The sequence below is a fragment of the Calypte anna genome, chromosome 2, assembly GCF_003957555.1.
Source record: "Calypte anna isolate BGI_N300 chromosome 2, bCalAnn1_v1.p, whole genome shotgun sequence".
In the NCBI taxonomy this organism is placed as follows: Eukaryota; Metazoa; Chordata; class Aves; order Apodiformes; family Trochilidae; genus Calypte; species Calypte anna.
Window position 1 is genome coordinate 59,720,085 of NC_044245.1, and position 21,934 is coordinate 59,742,018.

The 21,934-nt window shown below is 36.5% G+C and overlaps 1 protein-coding gene across 10 annotated transcripts in view; it reads left to right on the forward strand.

The window, feature by feature from the left end:
- BRD9 (bromodomain containing 9) overlaps positions 1 to 16,552 on the forward strand; it is a 29,404-nt gene extending 12,852 nt beyond the window's left edge. For 4 of the 10 annotated variants that reach the window (XM_030445929.1, XM_030445931.1, XM_030445932.1 and 1 more), the window contains 11 exons: positions 1,557 to 1,685; positions 2,559 to 2,691; positions 4,909 to 4,984; positions 6,653 to 6,748; positions 7,405 to 7,537; positions 9,494 to 9,605; positions 11,325 to 11,363; positions 11,806 to 11,877; positions 13,205 to 13,307; positions 14,541 to 14,708; positions 15,405 to 16,552. In XM_030445929.1, the coding sequence (XP_030301789.1) occupies positions 1,557 to 1,685; positions 2,559 to 2,691; positions 4,909 to 4,984; positions 6,653 to 6,748; positions 7,405 to 7,537; positions 9,494 to 9,605; positions 11,325 to 11,363; positions 11,806 to 11,877; positions 13,205 to 13,307; positions 14,541 to 14,708; positions 15,405 to 15,505 (1,162 nt within the window). In that variant the 3' untranslated portion in view covers positions 15,506 to 16,552. The remainder of the gene's footprint in view (positions 1 to 1,556; positions 1,686 to 2,558; positions 2,692 to 4,908; positions 4,985 to 6,652; positions 6,749 to 7,404; positions 7,538 to 9,493; positions 9,606 to 11,324; positions 11,364 to 11,805; positions 11,878 to 13,204; positions 13,308 to 14,540; positions 14,709 to 15,404) is intronic. The other 6 variants (XM_030445935.1, XM_008502490.2, XM_030445937.1 and 3 more) reach the window with 4 other exon arrangements.
- Positions 16,553 to 21,934: the final 5,382 nt, after the last annotated feature.

The following is a 21,934-nucleotide window of genomic DNA, read 5'->3' on the forward strand; positions in this document are numbered from 1 at the left end:
GATGCAGAGGTACAGGAGATTATTTCTCGAGCAGCTGGTAATATTCTACATTGTCCCAATTAAACTTTATTAAGATTCTTTGTAAAATACATTGCTAGTGTAGTATCTGTCTTCCAATTAGTAGGCACCCCCGTGTCACAAAGTCATGTTTTAATCAAATGAAAGGAATTTATTTTTCTACTCTATGAGGAGAGTCTAGTAGAAACTGTTATTTATTAGCTAATTATGTGCTTCAGCATTCTTACATAGACATACTGAGATACTGAATTTAAATTGCAGAGCATTATACAAACTGGCATTTTTTATAAAAGTTAAATTATAACAGCATTACTAGTCATATTTTAAATAATCTGATCATGTAGATGTGTTCTTTAGGCTTTTTCTTAAACCTCCCAAGTAAAAAAAAAACAAAACATGACATCTGACTTGTTATTTCAAGTTCGTGCTCTCTCATTTTTGTAAAAATGATCTTTGAAGGTCTAATTAGCCAGATATTTTTTGTTACACTTCCAATATTTCTGTAATCCTGCTTAATCCCTGATGGAAGAAGTGGTATTTTAATGTACTTGTTTTATTCATTTAGGGGACCACATCACGTGTCTTCAAAAAAATTTTAAACCTAGTAATTTATTTGTCTGTAACTATTCTAATGTCAGCATACATGTATCTGTAGCTCTATCATAGAGAATTATCAAAGTGTAATTTGTTCTTTGTTTAAGGGATTGTATAGTAGCTTTTCATAAGCAATACTTGATTGAGGAGGAGGTGTTTTGGCTTTTGTTTTCTTGTTTTTTTAAGAAGTGTGAATATTTGGTTTGTATGATGCCCAAAATACTAGATTTTCTCTTCTGTTTAATTTTTAAAAATACTCTGTTACAGGAGTAACTTCTTACTTTGGCACCTTTTGTGTGCTCATCTTCAAATAGAGATGGCTAACAGAACAAGAAATTGAGACTGCCAAGCAATATAGTACTATGCTGTCTATATTATCTATCTTAATATACCTTGACATACATTTCAGGGAGTTAAAAATAACTGATCTTTAATTTTTATTCTGATACCAGTTTCCTTGTAAGCATTTGTGTTATAAATTTATTTTCCTGTTCTTTTCAGTGCTTATGTAACTGCTTTTTCCTAATTACCTCTATCTTTTATACACTTGTATTTTAGCATCAGCAGGAAAGATACTCTTTTTGATGTACAATAAGAGTTTTAGGGAGAGAACTGAACCTTAAAGCAGATATTTTTGCCTTCATATTTCACAGTTCAGCAGCTTAGACCTCTATGCTATAGTTTAAAAAGTGACTTTGTCACTTGGACATTCTAATACCTAAGTAGTTCTTGAAAATTTTTGTCCAGGATATTGTAACCTTCTGAAAATTCTGACAAAATTCTTGTCCATTAAGTATTCTGTAAAGTGTGATAAAAAGTGAGAGTTATTGAAAAATTTCCTTCTATGTGTACCCTTTCTTAAATTTTCAATGAAACAGAAATCATTTAACACATTTGTCTCTCATAATAGTATGATCCTGTGATCTTTTTATTGTCTTTAATAGCAAAACTTTCTTGTGTATCGGATCTGAATCTCTATACAGAGAGAAATTCTTAGCTAAGCAAATGGAAGAAGATACTCCAGGAGAGAGAAATGGATTTGGTGTGAGGAGATGCTCTACCCAGTACCTAAGGTGTTTGTCCTTGGGGTATAATATCCATTTAATGCCCTGAAACATTTTGATGTAAAAAGTTTATTTTAAATATGTAATATAATGAAGACTGCCATAGCCTACTGATATCTTCACATTTCCCCTTATAATACTCCTTTCTCTGATTTTAGCTTAGCTAGGATATGTCCTGTTCCATTTTTGGTATATTGATGTCTTTTGGTTTTGTTGTTTTGGTGTTTTAATGACAAGGGATAAATTGAAAGATAAGTGTTAAATTCCGTAAGTTCCATGAGAAAGGATGATGTGATTGACACTGATTAGGAATTCTAGTTGCCAACATTAAAAATAGGAGCTGAAGGACTCCCTGTTAGACTGAGAGCAGTGTCCAGCTTTTACGAGCAACTAAATGGCATAATCCTCACAAACACAGCCAGTTGTGTTTTGGTTGATTTGGGTTTTTTTTGTTTTGTTGTTTTGGTTTTTGATTTTTTTTTTTCTTCTCAGATTAGAGAGTCTGCATTCCCTCATCACGTAATTTCTTTTCTACATCTTTAAATTTAATTAAAATAGCATATTCGTGCATGTGGGAGGACACATACAGCATTCACCTTCTATTTATGCAGTTTTACTCCCAATCTCTGTTTCATAATACTTCCTTTATTTTTATCAAGGTACAGAAGCAGTTATGTTTTTGATGTTCAGTAGTTTGGTAGTTTTCAGCTTCTGGTGCAAAACTTCAGTTTCATAATATGATTATAATTCCAATTAAATGCTGAAACAGATTGACCCTGGGAGAGGAGTGGGACTGACTGTTCTGTTTATCAGAGCCATAATTCAGACCTTTCTTTTGGTTTAGCTTTTAATTTCTACAGCTAATCCTCTTCTCTTTCTTAGTTGCATGTTTGAACCCGAGGGAAATGCATGCAGCCTGACAGATAGTACTGCTGAAGAACATGTCCTGGCACTAGTGGAACATGCAGCAGATGAAGCTCGGGATAGGATCAATCGATATCTGCCCAACAGCAAGGTCTACTGCACAGCAATGTTTACAATTCCATTTTGTAACTGTTGAATGTTTTATTTCCTCTTAAGAAATAGGCTTTAGTGTTCTCTTCTCTGAGACAGTAACATCTAGGAGGTGTGCTCTGTGTGGAACACCATTATGACTATTGTCTACATTTAGTTCCCACTGGAGCACATTATGGAGTGTCCTAAATTGACATTGATTGTCCTAAATTGATATTGGTTGTAATATGTGTTGAATATCTTTAGAAATTCATTTGTAGAAAACAATGAAATATTGTTCAGCCATGAATAGTACTTCCTCTTAGCACTGAATTTGATTAAAATGCCATCAGATGCTTCTTATTCTTGCAAGCTCAGCCAAAGCAAACTTTGACACAGACTGAAGAGTTATTAGGATTTCCCCTTCCAGCCTAAGTGATCTAACACTTAATTTTTAAGTGTAAATTACTGTTTCCAATGAGAAGTCCAGAACCTCTTGTAGTTTTGTACCTACAAGTAGTAGCTGTCAGCTATAGCACATTCTTGTGAGATTAAAAAAAAAAAAGCCAGATATCCTTCACTGACTAGGGGAAGATAGCAGTAATTTGTTCATGTTGGAATTACGGGCAATGCTGCTCAAAGGTCTGATCATCTTGAACGTGATCCTGAGAGTTACATGTGTTGGGGTTTTGTGCTGTTTCAAGAGACAGAAGGGAAAGCTGCTAGTGCAATTTCCTCTGCACAATCTGCTTATGGGCTGTGTTTTTCTTAGCTATGTGATAAAGGTGGATTCTTTCCTTACTTCATTCTAGGGTTGAACATTACAGGCATTCACTGCAGGCCTATGCTGAGGAACATTCACTCTGTTTCTCTTGCATCATGTGGAGTCTCATTACCACCAGTGTACTTCTTCCTCATTTCTCATTCAATCACATATTGTAGGGACCACTGCAGTCAAAAAAGAACCAGGAGGTTGCTACACCCTGCACTTTTCACCTCCTTTTTTAACAACTTGCAGAAGAAACATTTGTTTTGAATCATTAGTGGTAGCAGTTGTGTCTTCAAAGTTAAATGTCTGTTCCTTGGATAATGGCCTTTTTAACAGAATAACCATTAGCTCAACTGGATTAGGAAGTAAGGCCTCAAAAAACTGTGAGAGAAGGCTTGCTTTCTTCATTTTATTTCTGTTTCACTTGATAATTAAAATGAAGACTTGCTATGATTGAAGGCTATTTGAAACCTCCCAAGTAAGTGTTGTTTTTTAAAAACCCTTTAAATCCATAGCAATCTTCTGCTAATTGCTAGCTTTGCTCAAAAGACCTTTCATCTTGATGCAGTTAGTTTTGCAGTGGTCCAAAAAGAATTGTTCAAGGTGTGCAGCTCTTAATTTTCTAGTCTTTTGGTCATCTAGACAACTCACTGCAGATCCCACTGAATCTAGGTAACAGACACATTCTTAAGAGTTCAGCTATTAACAAAATAGAGATTTTTAGTTTGATTTATTTGGAAGTATTTACTAATATTTCTTTATACAGAGCATAATCTCATTTTCCATCTTTACTGAGAATTTTTTTCTTTGCACGACTTATGTGTAGTCAGGTTTTTATATCAGCTTAGCTTTTTGCATCAGTTCTAGGTCTATCTTTACAGGCCTGGGTGAGTTCTGTTGTCTTTCACATCTCTGGCTGTATTTTTAGGATTTTGTTTGTGTGCTCTGGTAGGTCTGTCACAGCACTGCTTCCACTTGCAGAATTTGATAGTGTATTCATAAAAGTACTTCTAATTAGAGCAAGTTGTGAATCAGACACTAAAACAAGCAGTTCAGCCTAGATTTGAAAATAAGCAGTGAGGTAGACTGTAGATAGAAGTTACAGTTCTCCTTCTAAAAAAATGTGTGCTCAAGGCTTGACAGTTAAAAAACCTGGTCTCATAGTAATTATAATGGAATTGCTTTTGTCTTGGATCCAAACTTTAGATCTGATTTAGGCAGATGCGTAAAGAATAGCATATATGACATATGAACATTTATTCCTATATATTCTGTTCTGAAGCATTTGCTAGTCTAATTACTAAATAATTATGCCCCAAGATTCTCTTTTCATTAAAGAGAATACCAAAGTGCAGGATCTGAACACAGCTAAAAATGCTTTTTAGAGTTTTCTATTGAAGTAAGCAAGTCCTATTTAAGTTTGGATGGTTTTGAATGATTCCTTCTGTATCTCTGTGATTCTATTTACAGATTGGTTATCTGAAAAAAAATGGAGATGGAACTTTATTATTTAGTGTAGTAAATTCATCTGATCCAGAAGCAGAAGGTATATGCTGTCATCTTTCAAGCAAACATTTCTAATGTTGAATATTCTAGCAGTTTTTGAAGTCTTAATGTACATACAGATCCTGTACTATAGATGAGATTTTTTTTTTTAACGTAAAAAAAAAAAATCTTTAGAGCAGTTTCTCTAACAGCTATATTTATTATCTCCAGTATAAGATGTTTGCCATTAAAATTTTCACTGTTCAGATACTCTGTTTACAGTAAGAATGTAAAATATCTTTACATGTGCTTATACATTGCAACAAGTTTATATGCAAATACAGAGAATAATTTTTTAACTTTTTTTTTTTTACTTCCTAATGTTAATTAGCAGCTAAAATTCTATTTTAACTGAATTAGATTTTCCTTAATTGTTTTTCTTTAGTTTCTTGATCTTTCCTTTGGGTTTTTGTTTATGCTACTACTATACATTATTAATGTCATCTTATGATTTCTACCTAGTTTAGTTTCAAGCTCAAAGTGCAGAAGTTTTAAAAGTTTGTAATGAATGAAATGGCATAGTCTTGATGCTGCTGTATGTCATGTTGATATATCACTTTGTTATTTCTGCACCTTTTGAGATTGGAATTTATTCACAGATTACATATTGTTGCACTGATGAATGCATGAACCATTTTGATTAGTTACATTTCTATTAATTTTTGATTGGGAGGGATATACAAGCCTGTAACTATTACTATCTAAATTCCTTTTCATTTGGCAGTAAATTTTTCTGCAATGAAATAGAGCGTTTGGCTACCATCTGCCTTCCCTATTTCTGAAAAAAAAAATTAAAAATGGTATAATACCTCAAATCATGCCACTAAAAAATTGAAAATTTAAATTGTGATGCTAATGGGAGCAATGTGCTGTGGAGTTCTGTGCTGCTTTCTGATATTTCTGTACTCCAGAATCTTTTTTGATTGTTTGTATAGTTAACACTAGTTACCTCAATATTACAGTTAACACTACTATCTGGATTTTTATTGGAGGGTTTGGTTTGGGGGTTTTTTTCTATCTTGGCATGGTTCTAGGGATAAACTTGTTTTCTGTTTTTCAGTAGCTGGGCATAGTTACCATTATATTCCATAATATCCAGATAATTTAAAATAACTGGAAGTGTCCTAGATGTTTTGGGGATTTTTTTTTTTTTTTTTGAGTCTGAAAGCATATTCCAGATTATTGAGCCTCTTTAATTAAGCAGTTCTCCGAACTGCTGAGTTCTGAGAAAGAAATGTTGCTCTGGTCACAATAGTAACTATCTTAACATTATTTGTGGTTTCTCAGTTTCTCTATATAAACTAACATGTAGTCAACACAGTAAATTGCTTTTATCACTTCATAATAGCTGGATCTTGAATGTCTATGAATCAGCTAGTAAAACTTTTTCAGCTGCTGCTGTATTCTTTGAAAGTGAAAAAACTAAGTAAGCTGCAGATCTTGTGAATAAGAGGAGGAAACATACCCAGCATGTATTTAATCTTTTAATTGAGAGCTTGAAGTACACTACCTATTTCTTAATAAAAAATATGCAGATTAAAAGACATTTAGTCTTTATGGTAACGACAAGTTTTTAAAAACAGCAAAATCTAAATGTTCTCTATAAATACATTCTGAACATGAAATACTTCTTCAAAAGTAATTATCTTGTTTTAAATCAAACTATTAGAGGAAGAGACTCACCCAGTGGATCTGAGTTCACTGTCAAGCAAATTATTACCTGCCTTCACTACACTGGGCTTTAAAGATGAACGGAAAAATAAAGGTAGGTGCCAAAGAATGTGTTGTAGCTTTGGGTTACATGTTTGAGCAATTTCTTCATATAAAATAATTTCAGATTTTACATAATTCCAAATGAAAAGTTCTCCTGGTTATTTGTATAAAATATAATTATTCCATATAAAGCAAATGCAGTTTTAATTAAATTAACTTATTAAACATAACTTAATTTTAGAATGTTTTGCCCTAGTCTTTTAGGTACAGTAGGGTCTTTCCATTAATGGTACTTTGTCTTCTCTGGAGGAAATATTCTTTCGTGAGCAATTGCACTTAGAGTTGTGAAAGAAAACCCTTGAGTCACTTGCATTTTTGTATTGTATGACAAGGACTTAATAAATTGTTGAAAATTTTTTTTAGTATTATTGACATCTTCAATAATTTTTAATCTTTTCTGTTCTCCAGAAACTGTCAGAATCCAGTGAAATAAACTAATGCAAAAAGTAAAAATATAAAAGGGGGTGGGAGGGGTTGGTTGTTGGATTTTTTTGGTGGTAGTGGGTAGTTACCTTAGTTTTCTATTTTCTAGTAGTGTAAGTGCATTTCTTTATATGGTTGAAGTAACTTTTTTTTTCCTGCCCACTTCCCCACCAGCAATCTTTTACACTTGTGTTCATCATTTGTCTCTTTCTTCTACCTGTCTAGTAACCTTTCTTACAAGTGCTAGTACAGCACCTTCCATGCAAAACAACTCTGTATTTCATGATTTGAAATCAGATGAAATGGAACTCCTGTACTCAGCATATGGTGATGAAACTGGGATACAGTGTGCTATAAGGTAAGCATTTACTTACTAGGAAGCTCAATTTCTCATGGCAATTTGGACTTTATATTTTTCAATGAATTCCATATCAGATAATCACAGAATGGTTTGAATTGGAAGAGACCTTAACAGTCATCTAGTTCCAGCCCCTGCATGGACAGGGACACCTCCCAGTAGACCAGGTTGCTCAAACCTTATCCTTCCTCTGGACCTGTTTCAACAGCTTTATGTCCTTCTTGTGTTCTAGGCTCCTGGAGTTGATGTAGGTAGTGCTCCAGGTGGGGTCTCACAAGAGAGGGAGATTCACCTCTCTGCACCATAAGTCTGTGCTCGTTTTGAAGCAGCCCAGAATATGGCTGGGTTTTTTGGCTGCTAGTGCACATTGTCATCTCATGTTGAGCTTCTCACCAACCAGCACATTCAAGTCCTTTTCCTCAATGCTATTCTTAATCTGTTCTCTACCCAACCTGTACTTGTGCTTCCATTTGGAAATTAGGGTTATGTTTCGCCTTTTACAGTCAGCAAGATCTTCACCAGACTCCCACAATTTCTCCAAGTAGTATGGATAGTCCAGTCATCCACCAGTTCCCTCAGGAGCCATGGATGGATCTTGTCAGATCCCATGGTCTTGTACCCCTTCAGATTCTTTAGATAGCCACAAACCTGCTCTTGTCCTACTGTGGGCAGATCTTCCTTCTCCCACTCCCTGACTTCACTTTCTCCAACTTGGGGGGGTGTGGCCACTTTTAATGCTGTCTGGTCCCTGGCTGCTTGGACAACTTTGTAATCTTCCCAGGCTGCCAGTCCTTCCCAGGCTACCATCCTCTGTAGACTTGTTTTTGCTTTTGTGTTTTTTTCTCCCCCACATATAAGTGTGTCCCTGTTCATCCATGCAGGCCTCCTGGCATTCTTGTGTGCCTACCTCTTTGTTGGGACACATTGCTGCTGGGCTTGGAGGAGGTGATTTTGAATACTGAGCAGCTTTCTTGGGTCCTTCTCCCCTCCAGGACTTTATCTCATGGTACCCCACCAAACAGATCCCTGGAAAGATCAAAGTCTGCTCTTCTGAAGTCCAGGGTACTGAGCTTGCAATGTACCCTCCTTATATCCCTAGGTATCCTGAATTCTACCATTTCATGTTCACTCAGTCAAGGCTGCCCTTAAGCTTCATGTTACAGTCCAGCATCCTGTCCTTGTTGGTAAGAAGAAGGTCAGGCATAGCACCTTTTCTTGGTGCTTCCTCAATCACTTTGAGAAGGAAGTTATCATCAATGCATCCTAGAACCTCCTGTACTGCTTGTGCTCTGCTGTATTGTCCCTCCAAGAGATACTGTGGTCCTCTGTCCTTTTCCTCCCTTTAATCCTGACCCAGAAGCTCTTGGTCAGCTCCTCATCCAACCCCAGGCAGAACTCTATGGACTCCAGCTGGTCATTGATGCATAAGGTGACACTTGTTCATCTTCTCTCCTGCCTGTCCTTTCTGAAGATCCAGTCCAGTCCTTCAGTCCAGTCATAGAGCCATCCCACCACATCTGATCAATGCCAGTAATATTGTTTCCCTGCTGGCATACACACTTCAGTAACTCTCTAAGTTTGTTCCCTGTGCTAAATGTATTTGCATTTAAGAGGCACTTAAGTTCAAAACAGTTCAAGCCATCTGAAAAGGAGAACAAGCTAACTTTCATTATATTGTCAGTCCTGGAGGGAGATAATTAATCAGAGGCTTTCTAAGGTTTTTTGTTTGTTTTGTTTTAACCCACTACCAAAGATAGTTCAAATGAAAATTTGAAAAATGAAAGTTTGCTGGTATTTAAAACAAACAAACAAAAAAACAAAGCAAACCCCCAAACCTATCCTGAAGTCTTTAATTGCTGTTCTGAGGAAGCAGAGAAGAGAACACAGAAAAAGCATGTGTAATGTGGCATAGTTGGAAACATTTTTCTGAAATGCTTCTATCTCCATTCCTACTAGCTTACAAGAATTTGTGAAGGATGCTGGAAATTACAGCAAGAAAATAGTAGATGATCTTCTGGACCAGATCACTAGTGGAGATCATTCCAAGACTATTTATCAGCTAAAGCAGGTGTGTCCTTGATTCACAGAAGTGTCACAAGTTCATCAAATCAAGAATAGAACTGTTTCTGTTTTTTAATGTTATAGGAGATGCTTTGTTTTCCTCTATCAGTTTAAGTAGTGCAGGCTTAGCTGTTCATGTAACCATGACAAATTCAAGATGAGACAAATTCATTTGTCAGTGAGACAAATTCAAAACTGAATTAATGAGCAGAGAAGTAATTTTTTTATTTTCTCCTGATAGATCAGTTCTCTAATATGATGTGCTGTGTGACTGCAGAAAGGAAGAGGCAGGGAGGCACAACATAGCTGGGGGAAGAAGGGACCAAACAACTGAAGGATGAGCAGGCAGCCCTGATGCAATATCGTTGCTTATGTGTCTGCTTCTGAGTTACATTGAAATACTTCAGTTACATTTTTTTTTTGGTTGGTTGGTTGGGTTTTTGTTTGTATGGTTTTGGCTGGTTGGTTGTTTTTTGTTTGTTTTGTTTTTTCATAATTTAAATGAAAGGTGTGTTCCTTGTAGAAAGATTAATTATTTGGAATTTTTAAATAATATGTTGGAAAGCAGATTAATATTGCTGTCCAGTAGTGGTTAAATTTTAAATTCATGTACTGTGTCAGAAGGAAAAACTTTTAACTTCGTAAACACTTACCTAGGAGATTCATACTAAGACTGGAGAAGAGATTTTTTTGTCAGAGAAGAGATTTTTTTTGATAATTGCAATGGGAATGTTTGCATTCTCAAGTCAAAATATACTACCAGAAACTGCAAAATCTTTTTTTTCATGTTATCTTCACTCTGAAAGCCATTCTTAATTTGGAATAATCATTTGCTATTTAAAATAATGATATTCTGAATTGTTTGAGAATAAAAATAAGGGAGGTGGGGAAGAGGATGGGAAGTATTTGGACTGTCTGATATGGGGGGAGTAAGGTTATACCCAATCTCTTTAGACTTCAAGTAGATTAGTTGGGTGATGTTTGGGAAAAAGGAGACAGTAGAATGAAAAATACAGAGGATCCTTCAGAATTTTCTGGGTATTTTTTACAGTTCCTACTGGAAAAAGAGTGTATGTGAAAAAAAGGAAGAAATATAAAAAGCTAGCTCAAAAACTTTGGATATTCAAAAATCTTGGGGTTTAACTATTTTTCTACATCTAGAAATGTGTGTATACAACATGTTGAACTTAGCTTTAAAATAAATTGTGTCTTTCCCTTTTTGCCACCTTGTTCTATAAATACTGTTCCAAATGAGAATTTCTGAATACCTTCTGAATACTTTCAAATGGTTAGTGGCTATTTGAATTTAGAAATGCTATTGAGTTGACATGTGGATTATCTACAGATTGTGTGCAATAAAATATGTTTCAGTGATGATGTGCTGCAGTGTTCTATGTGTAATTTGTGCTGCTACATTTAAGTAAGAGTGAATATATCTGAAAGTGCAACCTTAAATTACTTGGAATCGGAAGTTACTGAAGTAATGAGTAAGAAATTGCACTTTATATTACAGTTTGTGGACGGAATAAATAGTGTAAGAGAGGACTGAAGGATTATTTAAAATAACACAAAATTTAAATCAGTAGCTTACATTGTAATTGCACTACAGATATGTGAAAAAGATGTCTGTAGCCTCATTTTGTGTGTGAATTTTGAATATACTTTAAATTGTACCATTGTACCTCTTATGATGAATAAAAATAATTTTAATATTCTTTCTTTCCAGAGGCGAAACATCCCAGTAAAACCACTGGATGAAGTTAAAGTAAGTTATGCTGCTATACAGAGTGGTGGTTTTTTTGTGCAAAAGTGTCTTGGAATTTAAAATAGGGAAAGCTATGTACTCTGGGCTTTCAATTACCTAATTTTATGTAATATGCATCTGTTCTGTATAATACAGAAAAGCTTGATAAGTGGAGTATATGATAAAGAAGAGCCTATTTGGTTAGTCCTAAGAGGCTGTCCTGGTTAGTTTTACATTGTTTACATGACTGCTCACTCATAAGAAAAGAGCTAGTTTTAATTTTTCATGAAGGATCTATGCAAACATCATGAAACATAATAGTGTTCATGAAACATAATAGTACATAATAGTGTACTCATATCTGGTCATAACCTCAGTAAATTACACAAACTAAGATTATTCCTAGGAAACGTAACTGTAAGCTGTGAAGTGCCAAGATCTAAAACATTATTTGATTCTTTAGGTTGTGCCAGTTCTCATAAAAGAAGAACACAAGTTGCATAATACCTGTCCGGATTCTTCCAAACAGATTATGGTAAAAAGACTTTGTGTGTAAGAAAAAATAAAATGAGTATTGAGACATTAAATTTGTTTTAGTGGAAGGACATGCATACTCTGAGGTACAAAATTAAAATTACAGTATATAAAACAAGCTTTCAGTACTTAAAATGAAGTCTTTGACACTCATTCTGTTTTGGTTATTGACTTTGTCCTGTTGTTCTGTATTCCTTCCTTAGATTCAGTATACTTAACTAAATCTCAGAGAATGAAAGACCTCTTAGGAATCTGAAAGAAACTTGATAAATACTGCTGATGAATATTTTAGGTTCAACCTGTTGTCAAAGCAGAAAAAAAAAGTAGTATTTATCAGTTTTATCACACCCATTGGTAATATGTGTTAGAAAGTAGGGGAAAGTATTACATACCATATGATGTCACAGGTAATATTCAAATTTTTTAGTGGTATAGGTTTTATCTTAAAAATTGTTTGTGATAGCAGAAGATAATGCACTTCACATAAAAATTACATGACTGACATTACAGCAACTAATAAATTTAATACTTTTATAAATATCCTTTATGTTTTGTAGAAAAGTTTGTATTCTGTAGCAGGTGATAGGTTAATTCATGAAAGTGCCATGTTTCGTTTTCATATTTCTAAAAGATAATAATTGGTTGCATGTGTATCTGCCTGTATTATTCCTCCTGCTGAAATAGGCAACCTCAGAGAGTTCTGTTAAAATTAAGCTTAATGAGTGTTACTTTGACCTCTTCCTTTTTTTCCTATTACATAGCTGTATTGTAACAGGTGTAGAAAAAAATGAAATTGTTGTAGTGCAGGCCATATTTCATTATCCACATGTACAGGAAAAAATACTTGAGAGTCCAGCTGCAGCTGATGCTGTGTATAGGGAGGCCTGGCTTTCTATTTATTAGTCACATGGTAAAAATTTCAGTAAATCCCCTGCTTTTGGGAGGTGAGGAAAAAGGGGACGCGGGAGTGGTTCTTTATGGGGGATACTGATGATGCCTCTTCCCCTGCCATGGTTCTGCCATGGACAGGTAACCGTGTTCTGGAGGAGTCAGTAATGTTGGTCTCAGAACTCCTGGGTAATGAGATGAAAGATAAAGAGATAAAGAGATGAATGGCAGGATCCCTTGCTGACTGGTCTGTCCTGGAACCCTGTTTGAGCTGCCTGTGAGTTGCAGGTTAGCCAGCATAGTTATGGATGCTCCAGTCTTCAATGTTGTGGTGCACACTTTTGGGAGTATGGATTCATGCAGTTTACTGTAAAAAGTTATTGTGACAGCTACTGTATAGTGATAACTACTGGTAGTCTTTGTGCCTTCTATTTTAATAGATTGGAGAATCTGCTGGAGACAGTAGCACTTCTGACTTGGACTTTCTCTCAATGAAGTCATATTCTGATGTATCTCTTGATATATCCATGTTAAATTCACTAGGTAAGTTACTACATATATGAGCCATCATTTACTGTTTAATTGTACCATTTAGACAAAAAGCTGGATTTGCCAAGAATAAAAAGAAGTTTTTAAAAAGTAATAAATCTGCATTTGTTGTAGGCAAAAGTCAAGGGCTGGTAGAAGATAAATTAAACCTTCATCTGTTTTTCCTTTTAGACATCCATGTGCTAGCCAAGCTAACTTTCCTGAACCAGTGAAGAAACCAATGTATTTGTACCTCACAATTTTGATAGTTTTGCTTGGGTTTTATGTGTTCATAGTAACATAGATTTAAAGAATCAGCATGATGCTTTGGCTCAGAAATGTCATTGCTTCATATTCTGTCTTTTGAAATAACTTGAAAGATAGGCAAGTAGGTGAAGCTAAATCATGTCACCATTTGGGATGTCACAAAAAATCAGAAGAAACTTCAGGTGTTGCAAAGACTAGCTTCGATAGGACAGTTATATGGAAGTATCAGGATGTTGTTTAAAATACACATCTTTGTGTATTTTATCTTTGATAAGTATCTTTGATTTGTGTATCTTTGATATGTATACTTTAAATACTACAAGAAGTAATGTTCCTATTTTTGCAGGCTGCTCAGCTGGTCAGATGTATCAAAAATATTATCACCAAAAAGAAAAAAATACTGCTTTGTGATTTAAGATACTTTTGATGCAGAATGTGAAAGATACCAGACAGTCTTTTATAAAACATAACCTAGATAATTGAACACCTAAAGAAAAAAAATATTTCCATGGATTTCTCCTATAGGTGCAATATTCTTTAAAAATCTGCAGGTGAAAGAAAAGTATATGTTGGCACATTACATGTTCTATTTTAACTGTATTTTAAGTTAGATATTTAAACTTTTTGCTGACTTCCTCTCTTTTTCTGCAAACTAAATGCATTATTTCATGCATTTCATGGACATGAACATATGAAGAAGATAAATGAAGCTTTTAAAACTATTTAAATACTGGGAGCCAGTTCAGTCTCAGCCTATTCCCATGGTGTTCTTCTTAGTCCTCCAAACCTGATTCAATGTGTATGTCTTGAAATTGAAAACACATCTGCAACTGTTGCCTTTTAAAGTGCAAAAGAAAATGCAAGGTTGAGGTCTTCTGTATAATAGACACTTGTGTTAATTTTTTTTATGTTGGCTTGGTAATTTGTGAGTCAGTCTGCATCTGCTAATTCTGGGTTGTGGTTGGTAACTGGTGGTCCTAGGGAAAGTAAAGAAGGAGCTCGATCACGATGATAACCATTTGCACCTGGATGAAACAACTAAGTTGCTGCAAGACCTTCATGAAGCTCAGGCTGAGAGAGTGGGATCCCGACCATCATCCAATTTGAGTTCCCTCTCCAATACCTCTGAGAGAGATCAACATCATCTTGGTAAAGTTACCTCTGTCACTGAAGTTGCAGTACTTCAGCTCTGACTGAAACTGGTTAAAGCTTACATTTTAACTTAAATGTTTGCATGAAAGTACTCTGATAGAACAGTGTACTGACTACAAGATCATGTTTCAATTTTTAGATATGCATGGCAAAGGTAACTAAAGATGTACTTTTGACCTCTGGAATTATCAACATTAATTTTAGTTACTTATTTTTTTAATTAGACAGAATTGAAGTAATTGTGAAGTAAATTGATACTGACTTGCAAATCCCTATATGCACTTGCATTTTGTGCCCTTAGAAATATTCAGGAGTATATAATGTTTATTTTACTTCAGCGCAATTTTATGCAGCAAGTAACAGGTAGAATTCTAAAATAATCCCTTGTCAACTGTAAAATTCAGTGATAAGACAGGATGATAGGGTAACATACCACTTACAAATTTGGTGTCATGTCTAAGAGAGTAGGAGATATTGGTTGGATGATACTCAATTACATTTAATATGATTTTTTAATTCAGAGGGATAAAATTACTTGCTTTTTCAAAAAGGGCCTAGTTTACTGAATAATCTTTTTTTTTCTTGTTAAATATCATATAAATGTCTGAATTGCTATAGAAGTCTAATACATAGATGTATCTCCATTATTTTCCTGTGCATTTAAAGGTTTTGATTTTTTTTCATATTCTGCAGGAAGCCCTACTCATCTGAGTGTTGGAGAACAGCAAGATATAGTTCATGATCCCTATGAATTTCTTCAGTCTCCAGAAACTTCTAATGCTCCCACTAACTAATTTGACATGTACTATATATATTTTGTATTTTAATTGTATTATGTTTTTCTAAAGTTTTTGTCCATGGCAGAAACTTCATTTGTCCTCTTTTCTGTGAGGATTCCTAAATATCCTATTTGCTGGATTATACAGAAGAAAAATACCTGTTTACTACATAATTTTGTTAGCAATGTTTGAAAACCTTCTTTTAATTTGTTTGTTGAGGGAGATTGCTCTTTACTGGTATGTAAATATTGACTGAAATCTAACAAATTATGTGTTAAAATTGTATTCTAGAGAAACTAAAAATTAGTTTTCCCAGTATCATGGCAGCATTCATAAACTATTTCCAGTAGAACTGTATGCCAGTTCTGTTCAGGTCTTAACTTCAGCATCTTCCAGGAGGAACATTATATTTCAACAGTGAAAGAACTGCATGAATTGTAGTCATTATTCTACAATAATCTGCAGAAATTTTTTGTTTCCCCATGTTTTAAAATCTTTTTTTAATCACTCCAGAGAATACTTGAGAATAACAATATTTGGTAGTTGCATTGAAATGGTCATTATGAGAATTCTGTCTTGGATCTAAAAAAGTAAAAAAGATGGTTTTGTGATCCCTTGTGTCTTGAAGCACAAAGAAAAAAATGTAGTATGTGTATATATTTGGATGGAAGAAAATACTGGATAAGGTGTGCTTTTCAGTCATTTTAAAGTAAAACTTTTATAATTCAGTACTGATGTAACTGGGGGATTTTGTACCATTGAGATGTGAAAGCTGGACAGATGTTACGAATTTACAGTATTTTGTAAATGTTAAAAATATTAAATACACTTTTGATGTTTGCAGATACCTCGTTCTTACCAGGAGAAAATTTGCTCCTTTACTGAGTCTGAAATACTAGGAGGTTTTGATCTGAATTTTTGTGCTGCTTCAAAAGATTTCACTGTGCCACATCTAGCTGTAAAGAAATTTAAGTAAATTTCTAGAAACCAGCAAAAAAGTGTGCCAGATAACCAGTACTAGAGTCTTAATAAAGTCCTAATAGAATGATGTGTTCGCTCAAATTAGGTATTTGTGGTCTGGATTTTTAATTCTCCCTCCCTCTCTGCAGTGCCTCTTCCCAGCCCCTCCTCTGTATCATAGAATGGGAGGGGTTGGAAGGAACCTCTGGAGGTCACCGAGTACAGCTCCCCTGAGCAGTAAAGCAGGATCAGCTAGAGCAGGTGGCACAGGGTTGGGCCCAGGTGGATTCCTAATGGCTCCAGAGGAGACTCCGTGATCTCTCTGGACAGCCTTTTCCAGTAAAGAAGTTTTTCCTCATGTTTAGATGGTTCTTTCTGTGTTCCAGTTTGTGCCTGTTGCTCTTTGTCCTGTCACTGAGCACCGTGGGGAGGAATCTGGCCCCATCCTTCTGGCACTTGCCCTTTAGATGCAAGCATCGGTGAGATCCCCTCTGTCTTCTCCGTGCTTAACAGACCCAGGTCTCTCATCCTTTCCTCATAAGAGAGCTGCTCTAGTCCCCTGATCATCTTTGTAGCCTTTTGCTAGACTCTTTCCAGTAGTTCCTTCTCTTTCTTGAACTGAGGAGTCCAGAATTGGACACAGTGCTCTGGTGTGGCCTCACCTGGGGAAGAGTAGAGGGGGAGGACATCCTTCCCTTGACCTTAATGCACCCAGGGATACCACTGGCCTTCTTGTTGACAAGGACACATCGTTGGTTCATGGTTAACTTGTCCACCAGGACTCCCAGGCCCTTTTCCCTAGGGCTGCTTTCTAGCAGATCAGCCCCTAAACTGTACTGGTGTCTGGGGTTATTCCTCCCTAGCTGCAGTAACCTGCACTTGCCCTTGTTTCTCTCCCAACCCAACCTGTTCAGGTCCTGCTGAGTGGCAGCACAGCCTTGTGGTTTATCAGCCACTTCTCCCAGTTTGGAAACAGCAAACTTGCTGAGGGTACACTGTCCATTCATCGAGGTCACTGATGAATATGTTGAACAGAAGAGGACCCAATACTGGCTCCTGGGGGACATCACTAGTTACAGGTCTACAACTGGGCTCTGTGCCACAGATCCCAGCTCTCTGAGCTCTGCCAACCAGCACATTCTCAATCTACCCCACTGTCCATTCCTCTAAACCACACTGCTTAAGCTTCCAGTCTATGGGATTCTATGGGAGACAGTCAAAAGCCTTGCTAAAGTCAAGGTAGACAACATCCACTGCTCTCCCCTCATGTCCCCAGTCATGCCACCACAGAAGGCTATCAGATTGTTCAAGCATGATTACCCTGGGGTGAATCCATGCTGACTCTCCTGTAACCCTTTTCCTCTACAAGCTGGGAGGTGATGCTCAGAACGAGTTGTTCCATGACTTTACAAGAAACGGTGCTAACGCTGAGTGGCCTGTAGGTGTCCTGGGTACTCCTTGCCTTTTTTAAAGACCCTAGTGACACTGGCTCTCTTCAGTTCTCGAGCACCTGCCAGCTCCCTCACTATTTATGGGTGCATTCCATCAGGAACTGTGGATTGGTGGGTGCCCAGTTTGCCTAAGTGATCTCTCACCCAGTCTTCCTCAAACAAGGCCAAGTCTTCCTTTCTGTCCCTTTCTCTCCTTCCTTCTTTTTTGCCTCCAGGGTCTGGGTCTCCTGAAGGGTGGAGATTTCTCCTTGAAAATTTATTAAAACAAGTTTAATTAGTCAAAGTACAGTAACACATGGTTCTCAAATAAAAGCAATGAGAGACCCCCATATTGTGAGTCAAGCTTAAAAATATACTTGACTATTATGTCTTACTACCTGCACTCAGATTTTTATGTTACTCTTTTTGGATCAGATGTCCATTAAGTGGTAACTGGTGTAGGAGGAATACAACTGCTTTCTTTTTTTTTCAGATTACTTCAATTCCTCCTACTGCTCTTGTATGTAATGTTGTTTTCTGAACTTTGATGGTGCTCCAAGGATGAGCTATGGCTGTGGAAAGGGACAATATGCTAGTTAAAATGAAAAAGTTCTATGGTTAAGAGTTAGTTTTGGTTGAGATACAGTCAAAGTACAGTCACACATGGTTCTCAAATACAGGAAATGAGAAATACAGGAAATGAAAGAACCTTCTTGTCCTCGTGAGGATTTTCAATGTACCAGATATCTGCTAAAAATACAGCTCAGCGGAGAGAAAATTGTTTAGGAGGTTCCTAGAATGTGGAAGATAACTTTCTTACACAGTTGGTAACTATGGAAGGCATCACAGAGGGCCCATAATCCAAGAAGAAATGCTTAGCAACCTGCTGTACCACTTAGAAACACACAAGTCTAGGGGGCTGGATTGGATCCACCCAAGGGTACTTAGGAAGCTGACAGAAATGCTTACCAAGCCATTTTCCATAATTTATGATCAGTCCTGGCTAACTGGGGAAGTCCCAGTTAACTGGAGGTTAGCAAATGTCAACCCATCTCCAAGAAGGGCCAGTAGGAGGACCAGAAGACCCACAGGCACAGGCCTGAACAGTGTTGGGGAACTTTATGTTGCAGATCATCTTGACTGACATCACATGGCACATACAGGACAACCACTCAGCATGCCCAAAGAAGAGCAGTGAAAGCTGGTGAAGGGTCTACAGCACAAGTGTCATGAGGATTAGCTAAGGAAACTGGGGTTGTTTAGCCTGAAGAAAAGGAGAATAAGATGAGGCCTTATTGCGCTTCATAATTACCCAAATGGAAGTTTTAGCAAAGTGGGTGTTGGTCTCTTCTCCCAAGTAACAAGTGATGGGACAAGAGGAAATGCCTCAAGTTGTCCCAGGTGTGATTTATATTGAATATTAGGAAAAAAATTTATTTCTGAAAGGGTTGTCAGGCATTGGAAGAAGCTGCCTAGGGAAGTGCTTCAGTCACCATCCCTAGAGGTATTTAAAAAACATGTGGATGTGTTAGCTTAGGGACATGGTTTACTGGTAGACCTGCAAGTGTTAGGTTAACAGTTGGACTTGATCTTAAAGGTCTTTTCCAACCTAAATGATTCTATGATTCTAGATCTTGCTGTAATATCCCTACACATATCCTGCTGAAGATCACTATTTTTTTTTCCATGCTGGATGAAGTTCAGATGTTTGCATCACATACTGTACCATATCTGGTGTCATTGAAAAAAGCTTACGAGAAGAAAATCCATAGTTGAGCAAATTTACAAGAAAGTAGGAAGATAGCAATATGCAACCCTTGTCAACTACTTCAGTACCAGATTTGCCACCCAAAGGTGATGGAAATAATTTATTTCAAATCTACTTATGATATTTTTCACTTGTAAAATTTTTACTCTTCTTTAAAGCTTTTAGAAACAGTTTTCAAGAGATGAGACAATGGTACAAATTTTATGAGTGGGAATACAGCCACTACAGCTGTTTGAGAAAATAAAAGAAACATAGTATTAGCATTTCATTATCATTATACACCTTGTGTTCAGACAAGTATTTTTTGAAAGAGAAGGTGAACAGAGGTATCCTGATTTTGATAGAAGGCCAAAAATTTACTATTGTGCAGGCTTTTTCTTAGTTAATAAAGCTCAAAGGTTATTATTGTATTATCTCATAATTGTCAATAAAATGCAGTAATTCTGCATACAAATATTACCTGGGTCATTACTTTGGGAGTTTGAAAGAAACTGCTAAATGAACCAATTGTATTTCTGAATTTTAGCACAGCCTTTTATTGGGAGCTGGCTTGATTCTTAAATACTGAGTGACCTATAGTGCCAGCTGAAAAAAAAGTCAGAGACCAAGACATTTTTGTTGTGTTTGCTGGTATTCCCTTTCTTGCCCCCATTTTACAAATGGGCGAAAAAGCAGTAAACATAATCAGTGCTGAAGCCTGTCTACAGTATCAACAGTGAGAGGGAAAACAGCTTCCCTACAAGCATTCCTGATTTACAGCTCTACCATACCACTGGCCATAACTTTGTTCCACTGGCATCCTGTCAGAATCATACTAGAAAGTATGATTTTCTCAGTAGAAAACTACAATCCACAGTTCAGAAAAAAAAAAATGTTGCAGAATATCTGGCAAAAGATTGCAGATGAGGTAAAACTCTGTGTCACAGCCACACTTAATGTGAAATGATTGTTTAAGTGAAACAGACCTGTAAGAAGAGGAGCTGGCACGGTAGCCTTTGGGAGCTTCACTGACACCAACCCGCTGCTGCTGGAGTGCTGGATCCAGGGTTGGTGACTTTCTGTTATCTATCTCACTAACTTTTCTTCTCCTGTTCTTTCTCTCTCTCTCTCTCTCTCTTTTCTAAAATCATTAAATAACACAAGGTTTACCACATTTCTTTCCCAGGTTGTTCAGCTTGAACATACATGTACTGTGACTTTTGTGATCAAAATAATCAGCCTTTGTGATTGCTCAGCCTGAGCATATATAATAACAGAAGTATCAACTTCTATGAGTTATTATTTACATAGTTTTAATTAAATAATAAGTTAAAATACAGACCTTGAATGTCGCTTCACTTTGATCCCATCAAAGGGTTTCTGATGGCAAAGTATTTCCTCAGACTGTAACATTTTAGTCACTCTCCCTGGGAGGGCAAGGTCTGGTACAAAAGTTGGATCCAGCCACACCTAAGCTCCTCTCTGAGAAGGAGTTTGGAACACAAGGATCTTCAGTCTGTGTCTTGCTCTGTGTCCTGCCTGGGCCATGACAACCCCTTCTAACAGTTTTGTATTGATGCTCAAAGATACAGGCAGAATGAGAAAGGAAAAGGGGTTGCTTTCTGAACTTATCTTGATACAAATGTCCATAGCCACACGAGATGGGTGTCACTGGTAGCATAGAACAATGAGTAGTTAAGTTTACTGGGAAGGACTAGCCAGACAAGTATATAGATCATAATATCCATGCACTTGGAAGATAAGATAAATCTGCATTTTTGATGTATAAAAGAAGTCCTGTATTATGAGGAAGGTGTGATTGATTTGTGGGAGTCCACCAAGCACTCAGCTTTGCACAAACCTGCAATAAACAACCTCTCCTTTTTACATTGTCTCTGCCTCAGGAGTTTGGTTAGGACAGTAACAATACGACTTCTAATGTGTGGGTTTTGGGAAAGAGCATCAGTAACATAAGGGAAGAGGAAAAACATCAGCCAGCACAACTTATCTTTCTCCTGGGCAAATTTGACCTATGTTCATTTTGCACCTTCCCCTCAATTGCCATGAGGGCATTTTCAATATTAACAAAGGTGAAAACATTTCAGATTTTTTTAATACTTGCTAACTGAAAGCTACTCTCTGTCCTTCCTCAGATTTTAGATAGCACAAAACATAACACAGAACTCTGTGAATTAAGAATCTAATTAATACTATTAGGAGCTAATTAAATGCCCATCACAATCCTCTTTCTTTCACCTCTTTCTTTTACCTTCCTCTAATCAAATCCAAACGTGACAAAGTCAGCAT